Here is a 20,956-nt window from a genome sequence, read left to right on the forward strand (position 1 = left end):
GTATACCAGGAAAGGGATTTCTAGAGGTAATCCTGGCCAGCTAGTGGACGAGGAAGAAGAAATTGAAATACTGCAATGTGGTTAGAGGTGTTGAAAGAAGGAAAGTGGCAAAGCCACTAATGTATTTGATGAACTGTGGAAAAATCATCCTGATAAACTTTGTTGTTGATAAAGAAAAGTTGTGGGAGTATTACTTTTCCAGGTGAACTGAAAGTGTCAAGGCAAGTTTTCATTTTGTGGAAACTTTTTTAAAAGCCAAGAGGCAGACTTTTGGAAGTGAGAAGACCTTGACACTGTATTTTGAAGCAGAACTTGACTATTAAAAAGGAACTTTCTTATTTCCATCCTTTTTAACTAAAAACCCTACTTTAAACCTGGAAAAGGGGATCCAACCCTGGTTACAAGAGTATCCGATTATACGGTTTATGTTTGAGCATAATTGGTATTTTGTTAAACGTGAAATGCCATACGAGTTTGATGTAGGTTTAAGTGTGAGGGACAGATTCCTTTTGTTAGAGTGTTTTCCTTTAGTCTTCGTTGGAGAGGCAGGGAATTCCAGGATAGTGAAGCGTTTATCTCACCTTTTAAGGTAATAAAATGGCTAATTGTGAAAAACCTTCATCAAGATGCCGCCTCACATTTTTGACCTCTCACAATCCCTAAAGTGGAAATCCCTCTCCATGAGATCCTCCCACATTATACCGCCGCCTGGAAGGCCTCACATTTAGTGATTCGTCACAGTGATTATGGTTTTCCAAATTGTATGCTTAATATTAAAGCACAAATTGATTATCTTATTCCACTTTATATGATTTAAATCACATACTCATTCCTAGTTAGACACTTTAATTGGATACATATTTTTGTTAACTAAAATAATTTCTCTTTTTAACGCATAATACTGCATACAGTACATTAGTAACGGCTGATCTCAATAACTGTACATACATGCATCACTACAGGGTCACAGCCTCCTAGCTTCAAATCTTTTCTAGAATGTGATCCCTTGTAGCTAACACCAGAATGTTACTAACACCCACCCTCTCACTAACACCCACCCTTTCTTGAATATCCACCCCTAACACTGAGCCATTCAACAACAGCCACCTTTTAATAACTCTGAGCTTCCCACTAGCACCTAGTCTCTCACCAATGCTAAGATTGTCTCTAATGCTCAGCCTCTCACTAACAACCTCTGTCACAAAAGCACCCAGCATCTCACTAATATCCAGCCAGTCCTTAAAACTGATCACTTACTAATATCCAGATTCTCACTGCCCCCTTCCTTTCATTAACAGCTGTCTTTTCACCACAACCCAGTACCTTTCTGACACCCATCAACTCACTGGCACCCATTTTCTCAATAAGAGCCACCCTGTAAATAATACCCATGTTCACTGGCATTCAGCACGCCATTACACCAGACAACTCACTAACATCTCGACTCTTAATAGTACCAGACTTCTCACTGACACTGGGGTTCTAAGAGGACTGGATTTTAAATTTGGCTTTGAGGCGGGTCCTGTTTGGGTCCAGGACCACCAGATGTATACCTTCCTCTTTTGACATGCAACATGTCAAGGGTTAACTTTCAATGCTTGGAGCCAATGCAATACATTAACACCTTGTTGATTACTGAAGACTGGGATGTTACTGACTCCAAAGAGCTTTCGGTTTCAATGCCCAAGCGTTGATGGTTAAACCCTGCCAATGCACAGCAAAAGAGGCAATAGCAGCATGTCAGCAGTTGAGCGTGAATTTGACCGTGGTCAATGATCACGGCAGGGCACAGTCTCCAAGATGGATGTAAATGCTGTTGGGCATGTGGAGGCATCATGAAGCAAGACAAAATGATTAAAGAATAAACAGTGGGATAAACAGTGAAGCAGGTGTGATTGCCAGCATCATTGATGACTTGCCTTGAACATAGGAGGCATTGGGTATGGGCTCCATATACTTAGCAACGCTGCATGCGAGCACCTTTTTGGATATAGAAAATTAAGCGTACGTGTAATCGGTCATACCCTACCTTATTCTTATCTGAAGCAAGACACAGACAACAGACTCAAAGTTTACAATAAAGTAGTTGCATTAACTTAAATGTCAGGATGTTTGAAGGCCTAACTTGCCCTATGCTAAGGTTGGATTTCCCTACCTAAAGAAACTAAGGAAAGTCTTAAGTCAGTGAGTTCAACTTAAAAGTCTCTGTGTCCAAAACCTATGCTTGCGCTCACAACTAAAGCTAAACAATGTGTAGGGATGTCAGCATCAAAAGAAATTGTTTTCCAAATAAAGTTCTGAGCTTCTTCCAGCTCTGAGCTTACTTTCCAGTTCCCCTTCCCCAAGTTCACAACAGTGCCACAGGATCTCAGGGTTCCCTTCCACAAGAAGGCAACACAGTCCGAAAAAAAGGCCTTGAGGTTCCTTCCTCAACACAGCAACAAAGTTCATAAGGTCTTAGGTTTCCCTTTCCTAAGAAGTCAGTTTTCCAGCTTTCCAATTTATAGTTAGTTTCAGTCTCTTAATATTCACAAACCAGTTCAAGGTCAACTTTACACTCCTGGTTTCTTGACAGTTTATAAAGATTGCTTTCTTCTGCTTTACTTCAGCAATCTCCTTCATACACTTAGATGTGCTCTCTGTATGTTTTCTTAGCTTTCACTCATAGGGTATCCCCGGTCAAGGCACAGTTGTCGGACCACACGGTTCACCCATTACAGGTCAAGCAACCGGTAACACTAGGCTTTCCTGCCCACACAGGTTCTTTCTTAACTACACCTGTGGTCTGGTTCACATTCACTTGGCTTTTTCCTTGCCAGCCTTTTGGCTTTGCCACAATGTGTTCTTTCATACAGTTCACTCAGTAGTGCTCTCTTGCCTTCACCACATTTCTTTCACACTCTTTAGCAATATTCAATACTTGCTTTTCACTGCATTTCATAAGATTTGTTCTTTGCTTTCAATATATTATATGTGTACTTCACACAAACTTGTCTTCTGTTCACAGGCTTATCAAAAGCTTTCATAGGTTCGTCAAACGCTTTCCTTTAGTTAGGTATTCAATAATTCTTCATTCTTATTAATTTGCTCACACTTCATCTTATTCGTATTGTTCACCATAAAACTTCACTTTGGGCTCATAGTATCTTGTATATCTCAAATTGTTCATTCTGCAATTACTTTTGCCTACTAACAGCCCCTAGCAGCACCCCGGTTCGAGTGTTTCCTTGCATTCACTCACCGGTCCCTGGCGGCTCTTCTGGCTGCTTTCCTTGTATTCTGCTCTGCATACTCCTTTTCGTTGTGGAGCCCTTATGTCGGGTCTTCCTTCTGTGGGTTGCCGGCAGCTCTGCTTGCTTCCTGTGTAAGCTGCCGGTAGCTAACAGCAATCAGATTTCTTTCATGCCTCATAACTCCTGCTGCGAGCACCTGACCAGGGAGGCTCCCACTACTGTGCCCCTCTCAAAGCACGCCTGGACCTCGGCACCAGAGTCTCTTCCAGGGAACTTGCTGGTGTCCTGGTTTTTGACAGGACCCTCCTTGGCAGCCTCCGTCTCCACAGGTTTTCTTTCCCTACAGGCTTGTAACGCTCAGCTCGGCTCCTCTCCTGCTGGTCTGTCTCCTGATGGACTCTCTCCTTTTTATACACCTGAAACCATTTAACAGGTTGCAGGTGTGCCTCCTCAAGCCCAGTTGCCTGACCATAATTAGTAGAGCTCTCTGGACATGCCTGAACCTTACAACAGTCTGCAGGCCTCTTCCTCATCTCAGTACCAGAGTGTTGCAATTATGTTGGTGTGCACCACTCCTAGTCACCTCTTCCTCGTCCTAGTACTCTAGTGGTATGAATTCGGGGAAGTGATTGACAACAACCTATAAAGGCAGAGGGAGGTTGATTATTATAAGGAAAGGGGGATACCATGTCCCGCTGAGGACATCCTCTCCCAATCCCCAATTACCATCCACCCAGGCGATCCTCCCTTGCATCTCCACTCTCAGGGTCAGGATCCAAACCAGAGGGCCTTTCCCTGGCCCTCTCTTTCCCAGGCCACCGAGAAGACGACTAAGGTGTGAGGATATCCTCAGGTTTCTCACAACATGGCTCATTGGCTTTCACACTTCTGTCCTAAGGAAAACTTTTTAATTGTATTTTTATAGTTTTCATGAGCAGCAAATTAGCAAGTATATTTGTTAGCTTTTGGGAAAGGCTAGAACACGCACTATTACCATTTGCATGGTTGCCAGGCAGTTTGCTGGATCTCAAACAGTCATGCAGTTTGGTTAGTGGATGAGGGGGAAAATGCAAGATAGCTTTGCTGTTGTGTCAATACATGCAGACCAGAAGTACCCTGAGCCTTGCATGTCGGTGCATTTTTAAGTGTTGTGTGGCAGGAGCACCAAGGCATGTGTGTCCTGAAAGGAGCCATCTTGTGTCATAGTGCTAGGATGTATTCACCAGGGGGTGTGGTATTTAGGTTGGTTGTAGAGATGTAGTGTAGAGTTGTTTAACATCTGCTGGCAGTGGGAATTAAGAAGCTGTGTATGAGTGACTTAGTTGGTTTCAATGTACTCAGTTGTATTGTGTTTGGGCATAGAAGAGGAGTAGTTAATAGGTAGGATAGGAAGCAGATATAGATGTATTGCCTATATTGTGCAGAGCCCAAGAAGCCAGTCACCACATAGTGTTTTATCTGGTGTGGCACCTGGGTCAATGCCCTCATGTTATACTACATGAGAAATAGGGCCGGACATGCCATGAACTACATAAAGGTTGGTATTCTGTGGGACAACGGGAAGGAAAATTCATATTGTGTCACATGATACAATGAGGTGGAGAGGAGCCAGAATGGCATTCCTGGTTGTTTGGCTAAGGTTTTGGGGGAGCGGGGGGGGGGGTGAGCATATACAGTGTGCTCGATCCCAATTTCTCTGTTAGTGCAAAGTGTCAAGTGGTTTTTGGTTGCTAGAAGGAGCCTTAGTCAGTGAAGTTTTGAAAAACTGGGTCTTCAGTGTTTTCTGATACAAAGGTGATCCTGGATTGTGAAGATTTACTTTGTCAGTGTTCCAGAGTTTGACAGCCATGTTGTAAAAAGCCTATTCTCTGTGTTAAGGATTGATGCTGTATTCTGAATGCGTTGAAGTGTGGCAATATGGCATGCCGAGAAATATTCTGTTTGCACAGTGAGGGTGGGCCATGGTTCTTCTGTTATTGACATTAACCAATTGAGCTATCTTACAGGGATGGAAAATTATGACCTGCAGGGTACAAACCTATCACAGCCGGATTTTCAACACATTAGCTAAAGTACAGGAATTGAAACATGCATTGACCTACTTGGATTTCCTTTTGCTTCTTTTATTTTCATTTTTTTTTAGTAGTTACTTCACAGTCTTCAAATATTGTTTTATGACTGTTAGGACCCCAACTCCCCATTTCTCATCCTACTTAAAGTGATTCAGTCGACTTACCAGTGGATCCAATTCCCTCTCTGTTTCTGGCTCCTGCCGAACGGGATCTGTTACATGAAAAAAAAGTTTAAGACCATGAGACATTTAAACATTTGGGCACAATATCCAAGCTTCTCCCAATAGGTATGTATTCCGGGAGCGAAGGGAGAAGGAAGGGGCTGAACAGGGAAGGGACAAAACAGGGATGGGAATGCTAGCCTTTAATAGCAGAGAGGTCTGCAAACACTAGTTTCAATTCCCAGACTTACAAAATGGAGAACTGATTAAAATAGAAGAGGTGGAGCAGAGGGGGTGGGGGGACTACATTGCTTTCCGTCCAATATTTCACAATCTTCCATAAACAGCAGAGTTCTCAGTGATGAGAGTTGATGACTTAGTTCTTCACCCACTGCTTATGGCAGAGGGAGAAGAGTATGGATAGCTTGGGCCTGGTGAGATGGGCTGAGAGCAACATGGAAGATTAAGGACACCTGAAGAAAAGAGGGAGAGACTTAGAAAGAAAAGCATGAAGATAAAGGAAGTCAATGGACAGAAGATGAAATTATGCACTGGAATGGAAGTAGAGCAAAGAGGCTTGGTAGCACTAACTACACAACATCATGTGTGGATAAGAAATAATAGGAATGGCGAAACACAGTTAGGAAACATGAGATGGGGTCACTTTAGCGTATCCTTACTGTTACCTATTCAATCCTTGCCTCTCAGGCCCTGTTCCCCTTGCCCTTTCAGGCACAACAGATGTTATTCAGACTGAAGTCAGTATTTCATTGGTGAAACGTAATAGTTATAGGCGCACCCTTTCCTCGTCAAGTACATTTTGACAGGTGGCGACGCTCCCTGCTTCCGGCCTTAGTCCTGCATTCCTTTTGACATGGTCTTGATATAAACATGAAATAAATGTAATATAAAATTGATATCAAAGATAACTATTTTATATCAAATGTATATTTCTTGATCTACTTTTTTGTAGATTGATATGAAAGCATATAAAGTGATATAAACGTTATATTAAAATGTAATTTTAATATAAAATATCTATACAAATGTGGCTAGGAGCATGCTTGTGCGCCACTGGCTGGTAGAGAGGCGAAGTGAGTTGTGAAGAGCGAGACTGTGAATGTTAGGGTTTGGTGACGCCGCGAAGAAGCGGGAGTGGGTTTTTTAAGTATAGAGCTGCCATTATAATTTTATATAGATTTCATATAAAGTTGGCAATTTAATAACAGTTTAATATAGATTTGTAGAGTGGCTGACATTATCATTTTATAGTAGTTTTTCTATAGATTTAATATAAAAAGGAGGTTGTATTTTTTAAGGTACGCCGTTATAATTTTAAAATGTAAAATAGAGGCTTGAGCTATAAATAAGTTTGGTAGGATTGTGTCATTCTAAAGTGAATAAAAGCTGAATAAAATGTATAAATGTGAATTAAAAAATGTTTTTATATTAGGTTGAGCTGGGGCAGACATGCTATGTCCAATTATGGAGCAGGCATGAGGCTAACAGCTATGGGTGAGCATGCCTGGGCATGCCCCGACATGAAACCATTGAAAATATACAAAGCAGAGCTATAGGTATAAAAAACAGCATGTTGCATGGCCTGAGAATATATATTTTACTAACAGTATACTTGATAGAATGAAAATAAGGGTTATAAAAAAAATAAAAAGCATCGAGCTTAATGCTGGGAAATGTTCCATGGCTGCAAAACAGTCCTGTGCAGTCAAACAAAATAACAGAATGCTTTCTGGTAGTGAATGTTTCCCATTTAAAAACACAATGTTCACAGAGACACAGCTTCATGCCCCATAGGCAGGCATGAAACCACTGAAAATATAAAATGACAAAGTAGAGCTGTGGGTATAAAAACAACTAAGCTGCATGGCCTGAGAATATATATTCTACTAACATTATACTTGATAGAGTGCAAATAGAGTTTAAAAAAAATGAAGAGTAAGGCTTGAGCTCCAGATAATGCTTACTATTTTAAAAACACAGTGCAGCCAGAAACCAAATGACAGAGCAAGGGTTGGTTTAACAGAGCACAGACGAAAGGTTGAAACTAATAGATGGACAATACTTGGTGCAGTTAAATGATGATCTTACAAAAGGCCATGGGTCTGAACAATGTGGCTGGTCTTTCAAACACATGGCATTCTTGTCATTTTAAAACACTGTGTTTGCTATACTTGAAAGCAATACTTATGCACATGTGGCTGGCAGGGTTACACATAACAGCTGAGACGTGTTTATCTATGAAGCTGCCATTAGCTGAGAATGGGTCGGAATTTGCTGTGTCACTTAGCCAGTCAGCTGTGTTGTAGCACAGGCAAAAGAATGATACAATGCTGAAACTGTGACTTGCAAAAACACATGGGCCTCTCCACGATGTGTTATCTTGAGTAGCAAAATGTTGTGCAAGCATGATGTTTGTGAAATGCATTGGAACAGCCCACTTTACCTGCAGAATAAGCGTGACTAATAAACTTGCAGAGGGCTGAGTCATACTTTATGTGCAGAATATGTGACGGTTTAGGGCTGCTGATAAGAGGGCACAGAAGGTGTGGGTACCTAATGGAGTCTTTAAAAGCAGACTTTTAAAGCCAACCAAAAATATCACTCTGTAGTCTTGGAAGAATTGCAAGCCCTGCTGCTCCCTGTGTCCTGGATTTACTTTTAATTGAGGGGCAACATGATTTAGGTAGCTGGTGACAATTAGATGTTCTGATAAATGTTTTTTTGCAGTCTTGCACAGGGGTGTGACAGCATTTAGGGGGTAATTCATGGAATATTTGCGCCGAAAAAAACTGGATTTGTGCACCATTCTGCCTGCAAATCCCCATTTGTTAAACAGGGATTTGCGAGCAGAATGGCGCACAAATCCCATTTTTTTCGGCACAAATATTCCATGAATTACCCCCTTAATGCGTAGCTGTGCTCATAAGTGTGAAATATGTAGATGGTCTAAAATGTAAAGAGCATTATTCTTTAGTGCTGAAAAGGTGTTCAAAGGCACTAACATGTGTTTTATGACTTTGCATGCTGTCTAGGATAAGGTGAAAAAATTACAGTTATTTAGTAGTCCAGCATTTTATGGATAGATACACGCTATGGCCCTCGGGGGTTGGTGTGTGAACAAAATATAGGTGCTTTGTGAGGCCACTGGTCTGCTCGGTCATGCATGAATTAAATTTAGTTTATTGTAAAACAGCACACATGATGCGGAAAAGGAGCAGCCGTTATTTTTATACAAGGGGATGAAATTGTTGAATTTTGAACACGGCACTAGTGCTAGGGTGCTGCATAATATTTTTTTAAAGATTCTTGTTGGAGAGCCGACTTATTTATGTTCTAGATTGTGCTGAACCCATTTTGTATTTTAAGTATCGAATTGTTTGAAAAGCGTAAAGTGACACAATGTAAAACAATGTTTGCAACAAAGCGGTATACCCGACACGTGTGCAGGCTAGATTAAGTGACAGCATGCATTTTTATATATAAAAGCTTCAAACATGGAGAAAATGTTATCCAGTCATTATAAAATGTAGGCCTGTACTAATATGTAAACCTACAGCGGTTTTAAAAATGCAAGCCGGTGTAAATATTTGTATTTTAAAATATGAGGAATATTCACATTTTGTCTTTGGAATGTATCTGGCGTGATAAGGCAGATTCACACTATAAACGTTTATGTGGTGTAGGGTTCTGGCAGCCTGTAGAAACAGTGCTAAGCCTTATTTTGTAGATTTAAAAATGTCTTGGGTGTTATAGTGCACAGCCTTAGCCAGCCGGTGTGTGTTTAGAGGGGCTGCACACACCACAAAGTTGCAACTTTTAAATTACAGTTTTAAACCTAAAATAATGTAAACTTGTTTTAAAAATGCTACGGCTTGACTGTAACTGTGCACACTGTTCTGTAGCTTGTGAAAGCAAATGTGTACACAAGAAATATGAGGCATTGTGAAGTAGCAGATGGCGCATGTTTGTACAGGCCTTTTTGTGGTACAAAACTGCAATCAATTCATTTTGCTGTCACACAGGCAATTGGAAATGTTGCTTTAAACAATGTTACAAGTACATTCAGGGTTGGGCCTTGTATGAACACATTTTAGAAGAAAAAGGCATTGACAAAGTTAATAGCCCTGGCTTTTATATAGGTATAGTGAATTTTGCTTAAAGCAACCACACATGCATGGCGAATGTTACAACCAGAGTTTTATTTTATAGCATATTTAGTGTTTTGGGAGAATAGTCCGCCCCCATGAGTGATCTGAAATTGAACATAGGGTCACAGAAAGTATATTGTATGCAAGTTTTGAGGAGGGCTGTGCTTACAGCCAGACTTCTAGGTTGATGTATTGTATTCATTTAGACTCTGGGCCTGATTGGAGAACACCTTTTGTAACAAAGCCTTCTGCTGTAATAATGACATTATATTAAGTTAGATGTTGGGCTCTTAGGATTCATGTGCAGTGTGCTTTCTTAATTGTGTGCCATGAATTTAAAATGTTTTTCAACTTTCATTGCGTTTTATAAAATATTGAGAATTATACCAATGTGTCACAGATCTGACATTTGCTGAAGTGCTCTACAAAGGGTTTGACATTTTTAAGGGTGGCAAGAATCAGTGTGTAAAAGATGATTTATACCAATTCTATATTTTTTATGTTTTTTAATAGAAATGTCTTTCAGCAACTGGATGCTGCAGCAGGCCGCTTGTGGAAAAACAGCCTGCCTAGCAGAATTTTTTGAGGACCCGAGAATGGTGTTTGGGGGACCGGAAAACCATCATGGGCACTGTGCTGTTCCAGCACTCTGTGTGGTATGTGGCATTGTGCAACCGGCAGACACAGATGCCATGGATCTAGAGTCTAGCGCAGATTATGCAATCCCACAAACAGCAAGGCATGGGAAATGGATCTGGCCCATGGATGTGGCTGATGGGTCCACGCAATCAGTGAGGATGGATCTGCGTAGCAAGAATTTGTGGAGTGTGCCATTGCTGGTTATAAGGGGGTTTCAAGCCACAAAGATCTGGGGTTGCCACTGACAATGGAGAAAGGCTTTTGGGATAGTTTAAGGAGCCCCAGCAAGAAGGGTTATAGGATAAAAAAGCAGGGTTTTTGTAATCCCTCGCTATCTGCAAGCCCAAGGTACAGAGGGGTTGGTGGGCCTCTATCGTCACCAGGGATTATACACTGAGGAGCTGCTGCTACCAAGAAATCAATCATGGGGTGCTACAGATAATGGTTCCGATCCCAAAAACCAGCACTACAGAATGCAAAGCATTATTTTGATTCATCAATGGGGTATCTTGGTTGTTGATCATAAGGGTCCAAAGAATGCCTTGGGGGGCTGCAACGAGCAGAGTTTTATTTTGTCGATACATCAATGGGCGAGGACTGCCTATGTCAGGGCTGGGGCAATTGGCAGTGTTTTGGGGGGAGTTAAGAGGGCCCTGGGGAGTCCAACCACCTTGTCCAGGCGTGTTCTCCTTCCATTTTGCAGGACAAAGGCCCAAGAAAGGAGAACTGCCCAGAAACTACATTGCCCAGCAGGCCATGCGCTTCACGGGCCTGCTGGGAGGAAAAGGACCACATGCGCGCTACTGCGCATGCGCGAGCCGCGCCCAGAAAGCACCGTTCGCAATCCTGACCATCGGCAAGAGAGGACGTGTGAACCTCGAGCTCCTGCAGGCACGCCTACGCGGGGCACCGCCCGCCAGCTCAACCCCCGGCCCCGCGTACATGAAAAGCTAAGTACATGCCTTTTTCCTAGAACAGCTGATTTATCCCGTCGGAGGGAAACGCGCTACGCGCTGTGGAATTAATGTGTTGACATTTTCGGAAGCACGAAAAGACGAGTTAAACTATTTTGCATGTAAAGCATGAATACTAACCCAGAGTTGGAGTTAGCTTGGCGGTGAAGCAACTGCACCTTTAACAATCTTTAACCCTTTAGGGAACGTTCCTTAGGAACGACAATTTCGCACGCACGTGCACTGACTTTGTTTTGCTATTTTCAGCTTGTTGTTTGATCGGATTGGTGAGACACATCACGCCCATCAACACGAAAAGGCCGAAGGACCTAGAACTCCCACAGAACACAGAGCTAAGTGTTTTAGCACCTCGTGTGCATGTTATGGTTTGCTACTCTTGTACAGGGTGAGGTGGGGAACTGGTAATCTGCATATTGGTGGGGAGTTACCACGATATGATGTGATGTTGGGAGGGTTTGCCTTCATGAGAAAATGAGGGAGAAGTTCATGTTTGAGAAGGCAGTTTGAAAACCAAAGCAGCACTACAGAATACCAAACCTAAGGTGTAAATTGGTTAGAGACTCCAATACAAAGGCCTCCAAAGGAGAAATTCAGAGTGAGTGATGGTTGTAAGAGAGTGTGTGTGAGTAGAGCCACTGCCAACAACCAACAGCAAGAGGAGCACTGGAGTTGAGGAGCAGGTTTCCCTAAAACCCCCATGCCCATCCATTGTGATTCCCTAAACCTCTTTCCGGTTATCCTGAACTCCCTCTACCCATCCACTCAACGAACCCTAACCCTCTTTCCCCAGAGGGTTGCGGTGGCCTGCGGTTTCCATTTCCCAGGTGCCAAGACCCAATAGGGAGGGAGGAGTTTGTGCTGCCTCTGCGCCTGAGGATCTGACAGCCTAGGGCCCCTCCCCCCAACAAGCAGAGTTGTTCTTTTTTGTTTACGATTCATCAAAGGGCCGGGTTGGTCCAACTCCACAGTGTTCTTTTGTAGATTCATCACTGGGCTCTGGCTCTGTTGGCTCTGGAGTCTTTGCAACGCCCACTGGAATGTCTGGGGGGCCTAAAGAGTGATAAAGTCTCTATGGGGAACCCTGTTTCTCTTGGATCAACTAATCATGAATGCTTGAACAACCCAAGGATTGGGCCGAATGTGCTTGTTGCATTAGCAAGGCCCAATGGATTTCTGGGGGGTTCAACGCCACAGAGTTCTTTTGATTTATCAACGGTTCTCGAAAACAGGTGCCATGGGTGTCTGACAAAGAGCAACCCATTGTTTTTTACAGGCGTGATGAGATGGGTTGCTATATACTGAATGATTTATTATAACTTCTAAAGATATGATGTGTGTGATATACATTGCATGGGTTTTATACAGTTTTAAAGGGGAGTATTGTATCATGTTTTTTTTATTTGCAGCTTCTAGCTATGTAGAGGATGCCATGCATTTAATTTGTATGTTTTTACGTACCGAATAAAACGTCAAATATAGAAGCGTAAATATAGCCATATTTGATTAATCAACTTCTAGAAGATTGAAAGGCTGACCATCCGCTGTGATTTAACCTCACCCGAGAAGCTTGCACATTGACATCTGTAAATGTTTTGTTAATGCTCAAGTATTTGTCATTATTGGTACCAGGCTACATCACCCCTTCGTGTGTGTGTGTGCTAGCTGGCCCTTCTAGCTGCAGCAAGAATTATTTTGTCAAAAAACGTTTAGAAAACATCCACACGCGATAGCACATGCCCCCGATAATATCTGGTTTTACAGATGCTGGCAACCTCTTTACAACACCTTGCAACAGCAGTTTAAACACCTTTGGTTTGTAGAGGGTATGCCCGACAGTCTCAACGACAATCATTTATTGCCGCCGAGTATGGTGAATAGGATTATTGTGGACAATTTGATGACCGAGGGGGGTCAGAATGCAGACCTAGAAAAAGCCTTTACTCAATATTCCCATCACTGCAATCTGAGCATTTGTTATATCGTGCAAAACGTATTTAACAAGGGCAAGAGCAACAGATCTATAACACTAAACGCTAGTTATATAGGGTTATTTAAAAACCCCTGTGATAAACAGTTAACCGTGATAGCCCACCAGAAGTATCTGACCAAAATGCATATTTTCATGGAGGCTTTTGAAGAGGCTATCAGTAAGCCCTACGGATATCTCATGGTTGATTTAAAAACAAACACGCTAGATTATAGATTGCGCACCGATATATTTCCGCCGGGATTATCCACTGTTTATATCCCAAAAAAAGACATCTAAAAAACAACATTAAGCAAAATATTGCATCAGTAGCCGGTTGCGCTTTCATCATGTTGACACACATATGAAGAAACATTGTGCTGCTGAAAATGCTTGTGTATGCCACCCCTGAACACCACAAGGCCATTCTAGCTGCAGCCTCAGACTATTTGGTGGCCGCTATTTGAGAGATTTCTCAGAACACTTTAAAGTGACACGTCCCCCTACACACCGTGAAATAAATGTGTTGAAAAAGAGCATCATCAAGAAACTGAGCAATAAGCAAATATCGCTAAGGGCAAAAAGAAAAGTGGTCTTGCGGGCCGGCGGGTCCATAGGATCGCTCATAGGCATAGCCCTAACGCTAATCACCAGCTTGCTCGAGGGACAATAATGGAACACACCCATAAAAGTTATTTGGTGGACAAGCGTCAGTTAGAAAGCCTGACGACTACCAAACCGATGCCGGATTGGTATATACAAAAAGTTGTTACCATGCATCTCGACTCAGAAATGAAGGATGTTTTAACAGATCTGATTTAGCGGTGCATGATAGAGCGGCCTTATATTCGAATACTCTGCATAAATACCTAAACCACGCCCAACACTGAGATGCAGAGAAAAACTAATTGTATACACGCCGCCTGAAGAATCTAGCGGTGTGAAGGCTCCACCAGAGGCAGGTCCGGTTGTGGCTAATGTGGCAAACACGCTTAGCCAACGCTATAAACCTAACGCAGAACTATTGTTACACAAGATGAAACTTGCAAAGATGTGACCACGTGGACCAACAGGGGAGAGTTTATTTACAAAGGCAGGGTTGTCAGGGGCTCGAACTTGCATGATCTAGAACGGGGTGTTACAAACCTACACCCCACTGTTACAATAAATGCCCCCATCTGCTGGAATAGGTTTATGCAAGCTGTCGCTGATTTAAATATTCCGACTTCGGTCGGGAGGATTTGTCACCCAACAACACCTTCTTGAGCAACCAAAAAGTTGGGCTCCTGCAACTCCTCGCAAGAACACAGCCCTTTATTCATCCCTACAAGCAGTCTCGCCCATCCTGAAACGACAAAAAGGAATGGAATACCAGCTGGTTTAAGGAGTCTTTACCAACCTCCGTCATGTACGACTCTGAAACGGCTAGGCCACGTCGAAGACGCTACAAGCTTATATGGTTATCCGAATAATGAGGGGGGCCATTGTTGAATGTATTTTATTTTCCATTTGTATTGAGATGATTGCGATATAACTTTTTTTTTCTGTATTAAATTTGTCTTTTTAAAAAAAAAAAAATCAGTTCATAAAACCCATTGGTTCTTTATTATGTTATATTATTTAGTATGTATAATAACACAATCCTCATTTTTTTTAAAAAAAGCTTATTTTATGCATACATGTAACACTGTAAAAATTTTGCGAGATCTATAAACATTATCTAACATCTTGTTAACAAATCTGGTTACCATTTGATCGTTTGGCATGCGATTGCTCAAATACATTTTCAAAACAGCTGACAGCGATCTCCATTCTGACATGTGACTGATAAAGAATATACAGTGTTGACCACAGGTCATAGCTTTAGAGTCTTGAACTGGTACAGTAATATAACGCAAATACTTTGCTATGCTTCTTACATAGTTGTGGGAAGTGCACCAAACTATCAAACACTGTTAGCACATCTCCCTCCCGCCACAAAGCTATCCAATGTGTTCCACCCCAGGGCTGCAAATCAGTGTTTACCACCAGGGTAAGTGGGCGATTTCTGGGTAGGCGTCTGGGACATACATCGCTGGCATACACACTGTAAAATGTTTTCTGAGCGTGTCTATGCTTACGCATAAAGCCTTTTATCAAAGAGTATGTTTCTTTGTGCGTTGATCTCGAGATCGCTATTGAAAATGCTCCACACTAGCAGAGAGTGTGTGGCGGTTAAGTTTCTTTCAAAATGTATTTCAGTGCATAGGTTTCCGCTCCTCAGGGGGTTGAAATGCTGTGCTGGTGCGTTATCGGGTCTTAGATCAAAGATCAGTAGGGTACAGCCGAGAGCATACACTTTTCGTGTGAATGAAACCGGTACATCACACATGTGTTTTCTCGTGACAGCCACCAGCCCCATGTATTCTCTGATTATGTTCGGAAGTCCAAAATTGGGAGTGTATGCTTTGGCAGGAATCAGAACACTGTCTTTATGCAGCGCTGCATAGTTCATGTTACAGTGATTGAACTTGAATGGCTTTTTATCGTATGCCTGGCCGAGTGCTACTTTTTCTTTTTTTTTCCAAATATATTTTTATTGATTTTATACACTCATATAACTTGTGGCATATGAGTTGAGAGAGCTGCGAGCAGCGTTACAGTGCTTATAAATACATGTAATAAACAGAAAGAACATAAACAACAGGTCAGAGAAATGTTCGTGGGGAAGGCCAGGAGGGGGGAGGTGCGAAGATAGTAGCTCTCAGTTGGGTGAAGGTGAGCAGGGGGGTTGTTCATGCTTCGGGCTCGTGTAGGGGGCGGAAGAAGGGTTCCACAGAGGCCTGGACTTTCGAGTGCTGCTTTTTCATTAATTCCCATGATGATTATTTCTGGGAGCTGACGCAGAAACATGTGGTCTTGACTGGTACCGTGGCTACCGGCAGGAATGCTGAAGACTAAGACAAGATACTTCATGTTCGATATCTGCAGCGCCTCTACATCCGCCAGTCTAATAGTCAGAGGGACGCTTAAACGTTTAAGAAATAAATTGGGCAATACGATGACCAGTTTGTATTGTTCAGCGTCCATGCTCATGAGGCCCGTTTCTGGAGAGTTTCACTTTAAGATCAACACTGTTGATCAATAGTTTATCCTGAAAGAAAAGGTTACTGTGCAGACAACCTAGTAAATCAAATACTCTAATGGTTCTGACGTGATGAGCTCTTCTCGCGAATCCCTTGTTATCACCGTCCAGAGCAGTGTTGTCGAAATGCAGCGCGCTATTGCGATAATAGACCCGGTGAGAGCTGCTTATCCAGGACATCATTGTCACGCTCACCTGGTCTCCACGGGGGCGTGCTCATGTGAGTAGGGTGTTGTCTGTCTGATGCTGCTCTGCTTGGCTGGTGATGCTAGCTTGCGTCTCCCCTTAGTCCTTGCTTCAGGAGATGTTAGCCTGCAAATCGAAACAAGATATTAGCTACCGAAGGGAGCTGGTCAGTGTTTTCACCTCCTTCCGGTCTATCCTTCACTTCTTCTGGCTCACCTCTGTTTTTTAAGGGGCAAGCTCTCCGTCCTGCACACTCTGGCAGGGGCGCGGTTCACAGTCTTTCCTGGATCGAGTTACGTCACTGATCCGAAGGAAGTTGCTGAAGTAGAAGACCCAGGAGTAAGCAGGCAAGTCTCTATTCCAATAACTGCTTGGAATGACTGCCTTTAAATCTTTCTGTACAAGATAACTAATGTCCGTTATTGTTTTACAGGTGCGGCGTTAAGCGACCTTCGTATGATGGATGACCCTCCTGACAATGATGCTCAGGATTCCTGCCGGTAAGTATTGCGCTGTGCTGGGCACGCAAATGTTCGCCTCTGTAGCCTTCCTTTGCTACGTGCGACTAACCTTTTGTCTTTTTCTGTTCAGCAAGTACGGGGCGAGTTCAGGAGGAAGAACAGAAGGTCCGTGTAGCGGTGTCGAGCGGCGGCGCATTGCTGAGTGAAGAACTGTCCGATGAAGTTCCTGGAGCGGGCCGATCAGGTGAGTAGCTATCCGAGAGGGTGCTTTTCGTTCTGTTCTGCAGATGCAGCGGTCCGTGGGAAAGCAGGAGATGAGATCTGGATGCACTGCAGGTAAGGCCTTCGATGCTTAAATAACTCCTGTTATTCTCTGTTCATAGGTGCTGGGATGGAAGACTCTGTACGGGTGTGGCAGAGGAAGCAAGAACTGATCTGACACGGTGAGTGTTACGCTGCAGGAGTGCAGAATAACGTGAAGCGTGTTCAGATTGTTGGGTGCGGTTTAAATAGCCTTGCAAGTAGTTCCAAGAAAATAGTCCTCTTCTCCATATCCCTTCTCTCAGGTAAAGTAGTTCCAGGCCACACCCTGATCTGAATGGCTCAGCCTCTCAGAGCCAAGTTAATGGACCATGTACCTAACACCTCCATGAGCCTGGTGCCAGCGGCGCCAGGACTGAGTCCAAGTGAGCCTGGCTGGGGCCTGATAAGCCCCCAAGGGGGCCAAAGTCCGGGATGGCCCCACCAGTTTCAGGGTTTTGGGTGCCTGCACCATGACAGCACTCCCCTCCCAAGGCCCCCCTAATGGCTGATCCACTCATTGGTCCTTGTTTGTTTGGGCGATTATGGTGGAACCTTTTCAATAATCGTGGAACATGTACATTCCCATGATATTTCATGTGGTCCGTACCCTTTCCAGTGTATCAAGTACAGATCCAAAATATACTATCTAGTCGATTGGAAGGGTTACGGCCCTCAAGACAGATTTATGGAAACCTAGTGAGAACATTCATGCACCAGGCTTAATTAGAATATTTCATCGAAACTTTCCAGTCAAACCTGGACCAGGCAGGAGAATCACCTTAGGAGGGTCCTTGGGGGTGGTGGGAGTGCTGTCATGACCCGCGACCCAAAACCCCACTGGGATGGTCACATGCCAGGTAGGGTTAAGGCTCAAGGTTCACTTGGGGCTCCAGGGGCCTTGCACTATCCTCATGGACTCTCCTGGAGTCAGTCCTGGTGCCTTTGGCACCAGGCTCATGTTCAGGGTGGAACACTGTCTTGAAAGCACTACTTTTTCATTGGAAGCCTGCAGCCAACATGGAGGCACCCACACAGCCGAGTTCCTAGAACCAAACTATGCGGTGCAGTGTTTTGGGTGTGGTAGGCCGGACTACTTTACCTGGACTACTTTATTAGAGGGCTATATAAACCACACCCAAGTTACAGAACGTGCTTTGCATTATTCTGCAGCCAGCAGCGTGACGCTCATCGTGTCCAGAGACCAGAAACCGGCGATCCTTGAACGGCGGACCTGCAGCGGAAACAAAAGAACATCATTAGCAGTCTCTGCTTACCTGCAACTTTCCATCCGTCGATTGTCCGTCTTCCTGCTGCTCGCGGTCTTCCATCCAGTTGGCAGCATCATCGGGACACCATGCACTCACCAAAACGAAGCACCTGGGAGGAGAAAGAAAGAAGGACAACGTTAAAATAAATACCTCAAGGCATTTACGGCAGAAATCACAAGATCATCATCTGGCTCGGCATTTCTTGGCTGGCGCCGCTCCGGAAATCTTCACACGCCCAGAAAGACCCTTGCGACCTGAAAAGGAATAAAGAATACAGGTTAGCAAAAGAAGACATTACCGCGCCGCACTTCGCGCTTGACCTACCATCTGTCATACGCTCCTGCGTCCATCATCCTGGTAGGGGCCCGATCCAAGCTGCGCATCCATAGAACCTCTGTGTACCTAAGGGGGAATAAATCAGGAAAAGACATTAAATTGCAAGAAAGGAAAGCAAGGACATTTTAAGACTACTATAACCAGACTTACCTCTTTAAAGACACTTGAATGGGTTGGCACCAGTGAAGTTAACTCGGTCGCTCAAACCCGCAGAAAACTACGCGCCCCTGCACAGAAGGCAGGACAGAGAGCACTCCAGACATCACAACAAGGTGAGGAGTGGGCCATCAGATCGAGTCCAGGAGGCTGGAGGGAGGAAACGAAATCTGTTCCTAAATCCAGTCCTTCTGTGTTTTCTGCCCGACCTCCATAGAAGGCACCATCCAGAAATCGGGAAGGGTCCAGGGTGAATCCGGCAACCAGGGCATAAGGGCGTCCCCGTGGATACCAGGTGAGCGTAACAGACTGGGTGTTCAGAAAAGAATAATCAGAAGGATGCGAAAAAGAATGGTTGAGAGTATTCGGGTAGAAAGTGGGAAAGCAGGGTTTCTGGGAGATGTGTTTTTCAACTCTATTAGGGATTGTGTTTTCAGATTGGATTTGTTTGGTAGATTTTAATACAGGAGATTTTATAGAAGAAAGGGGGCCCAACTGTGGCACAGCCCACAAAGGTGTTAGGGGTCTCTCCATCCTCTTCGTCTGCACCGGTAACATAGCGCGTCTCACCTGGGGTATTCCCCCCCCCCCCCCAAGCCCAAACTCTGGGCTCCCTGACCCAGGTGATCCTCCCTCACTGGTCCACCCCCAGGAACTGGATCCAACAGCAATGGCCGTGTCCTGGCCACCTCAATAAGGAATTCTCAAGGTTTTACTGGGAGAATACCCTCAGGTTTCTCACAGGTCCCCACTGCCAAATTACAGGGACTTACAAAAGATCCTGCATGCATTTCCGAGCCAGCCTTGACACCCAGTCTATCTCACCCAATCCTCTGTGCATGGTGTGGCGGCAACGGGTATCAAATGCAGCCGACATGCAGCTGAAAGATCCAGGAGCATCAAGAGGCCAGCTTCATTTTCATACAGAATCTTCAGCAAATGGTCTATAATATCCTGAAGGGTTGTCCTAGAGCCGCTACATGGCCTAAAACCAGACTGCCAGTTTCCCAGAAGTTGGTGTTTTTCTATAAAGGATCAAAGATCGATAGAGGAAGCATTTTTAACAAAACAAAAGACGCTTGTGCATGTAGTTATAACAGATAGCAGAATTAAAGATGTTTTTACGCAGTGGCATAACCCATGCTTGTTTGAGGTCAGATGGGCCCTGACAATACAATGTTATCAAATTATTTATAATTAGAGCCATGTTCCAAGCACATTTCTTCATCACCAGTGAAGCAGCAAGTGGTGGTATTAAGTTTAGAAATTATACATTTTATTCAATGGCAATAGGACTGAAAGAAGAAAGTCTCTTAAAGTAGAGTTAACAGATGCCGTAGACTTGGCTTGAAAAGCAGGTGTAAAATATTCAGTGGGTGAAGGTTGAAATGACCCGGAGATATTGGCCATCACATCTCTGATCTTACTAATGAAAACGTTTTGGAGATTAGTGTGCCTGTTTGGGGTGAGCAGTCTTGACACAACATTTGACTTTCCCAGGTACTTTGGGATCCAGAAGAGTACTTTGGTGGAGTTATCAGTGGCCTCAATTTTAATCGAATAGAATGTTTTCTTGCTAGGGTAATTATCACATTGTAACTGCTGGGCGGATTTAAGTTCTGGGCTGCAAGCAGTGCATGCGTTTTTATCCCACCATCATGCCGGTCACTCATCCAACTCTAGCATCTGATTCAGTCCACGACACTGTAACCGAATACACTGCCATCCGCAGCAGTACTGCGCTGTCAAGGTAATGGCAAGAACAACCTTCAATTCAAATGCTGATCCTATGATGCGATATCTCAATATTTGTCTTCAATGCATTGCCTTCTATCATTAGATGTAGGTCTATTCTGTACACACATAGAACATGCCTGCAGCTGGCATTTGCACAGTAGCTCTTACAAG

General features: G+C 43.6%; 1 protein-coding gene across 2 annotated transcripts in view; it reads right to left on the bottom strand.

Annotated features, from left to right (window-relative positions):
- Nucleotides 1-20,956, bottom strand: part of SIRT2 (sirtuin 2) — a 402,273-nt gene that overhangs the window by 328,058 nt on the left and 53,259 nt on the right. For both annotated transcript variants that reach the window (XM_069644215.1, XM_069644214.1), the window contains exon 2: nt 5,470-5,516. Coding sequence is in view for 1 of the 2 variants with exons in the window: in XM_069644214.1 (XP_069500315.1) it covers nt 5,470-5,516 (47 nt within the window). In the remaining variant the exon portion in view is untranslated. The remainder of the gene's footprint in view (nt 1-5,469; nt 5,517-20,956) is intronic.

Source organism: Ambystoma mexicanum, chromosome 2p, assembly GCF_040938575.1.
Source record: "Ambystoma mexicanum isolate Mex_15411 chromosome 2p, UKY_AmexF1_1, whole genome shotgun sequence".
In the NCBI taxonomy this organism is placed as follows: Eukaryota; Metazoa; Chordata; class Amphibia; order Caudata; family Ambystomatidae; genus Ambystoma; species Ambystoma mexicanum.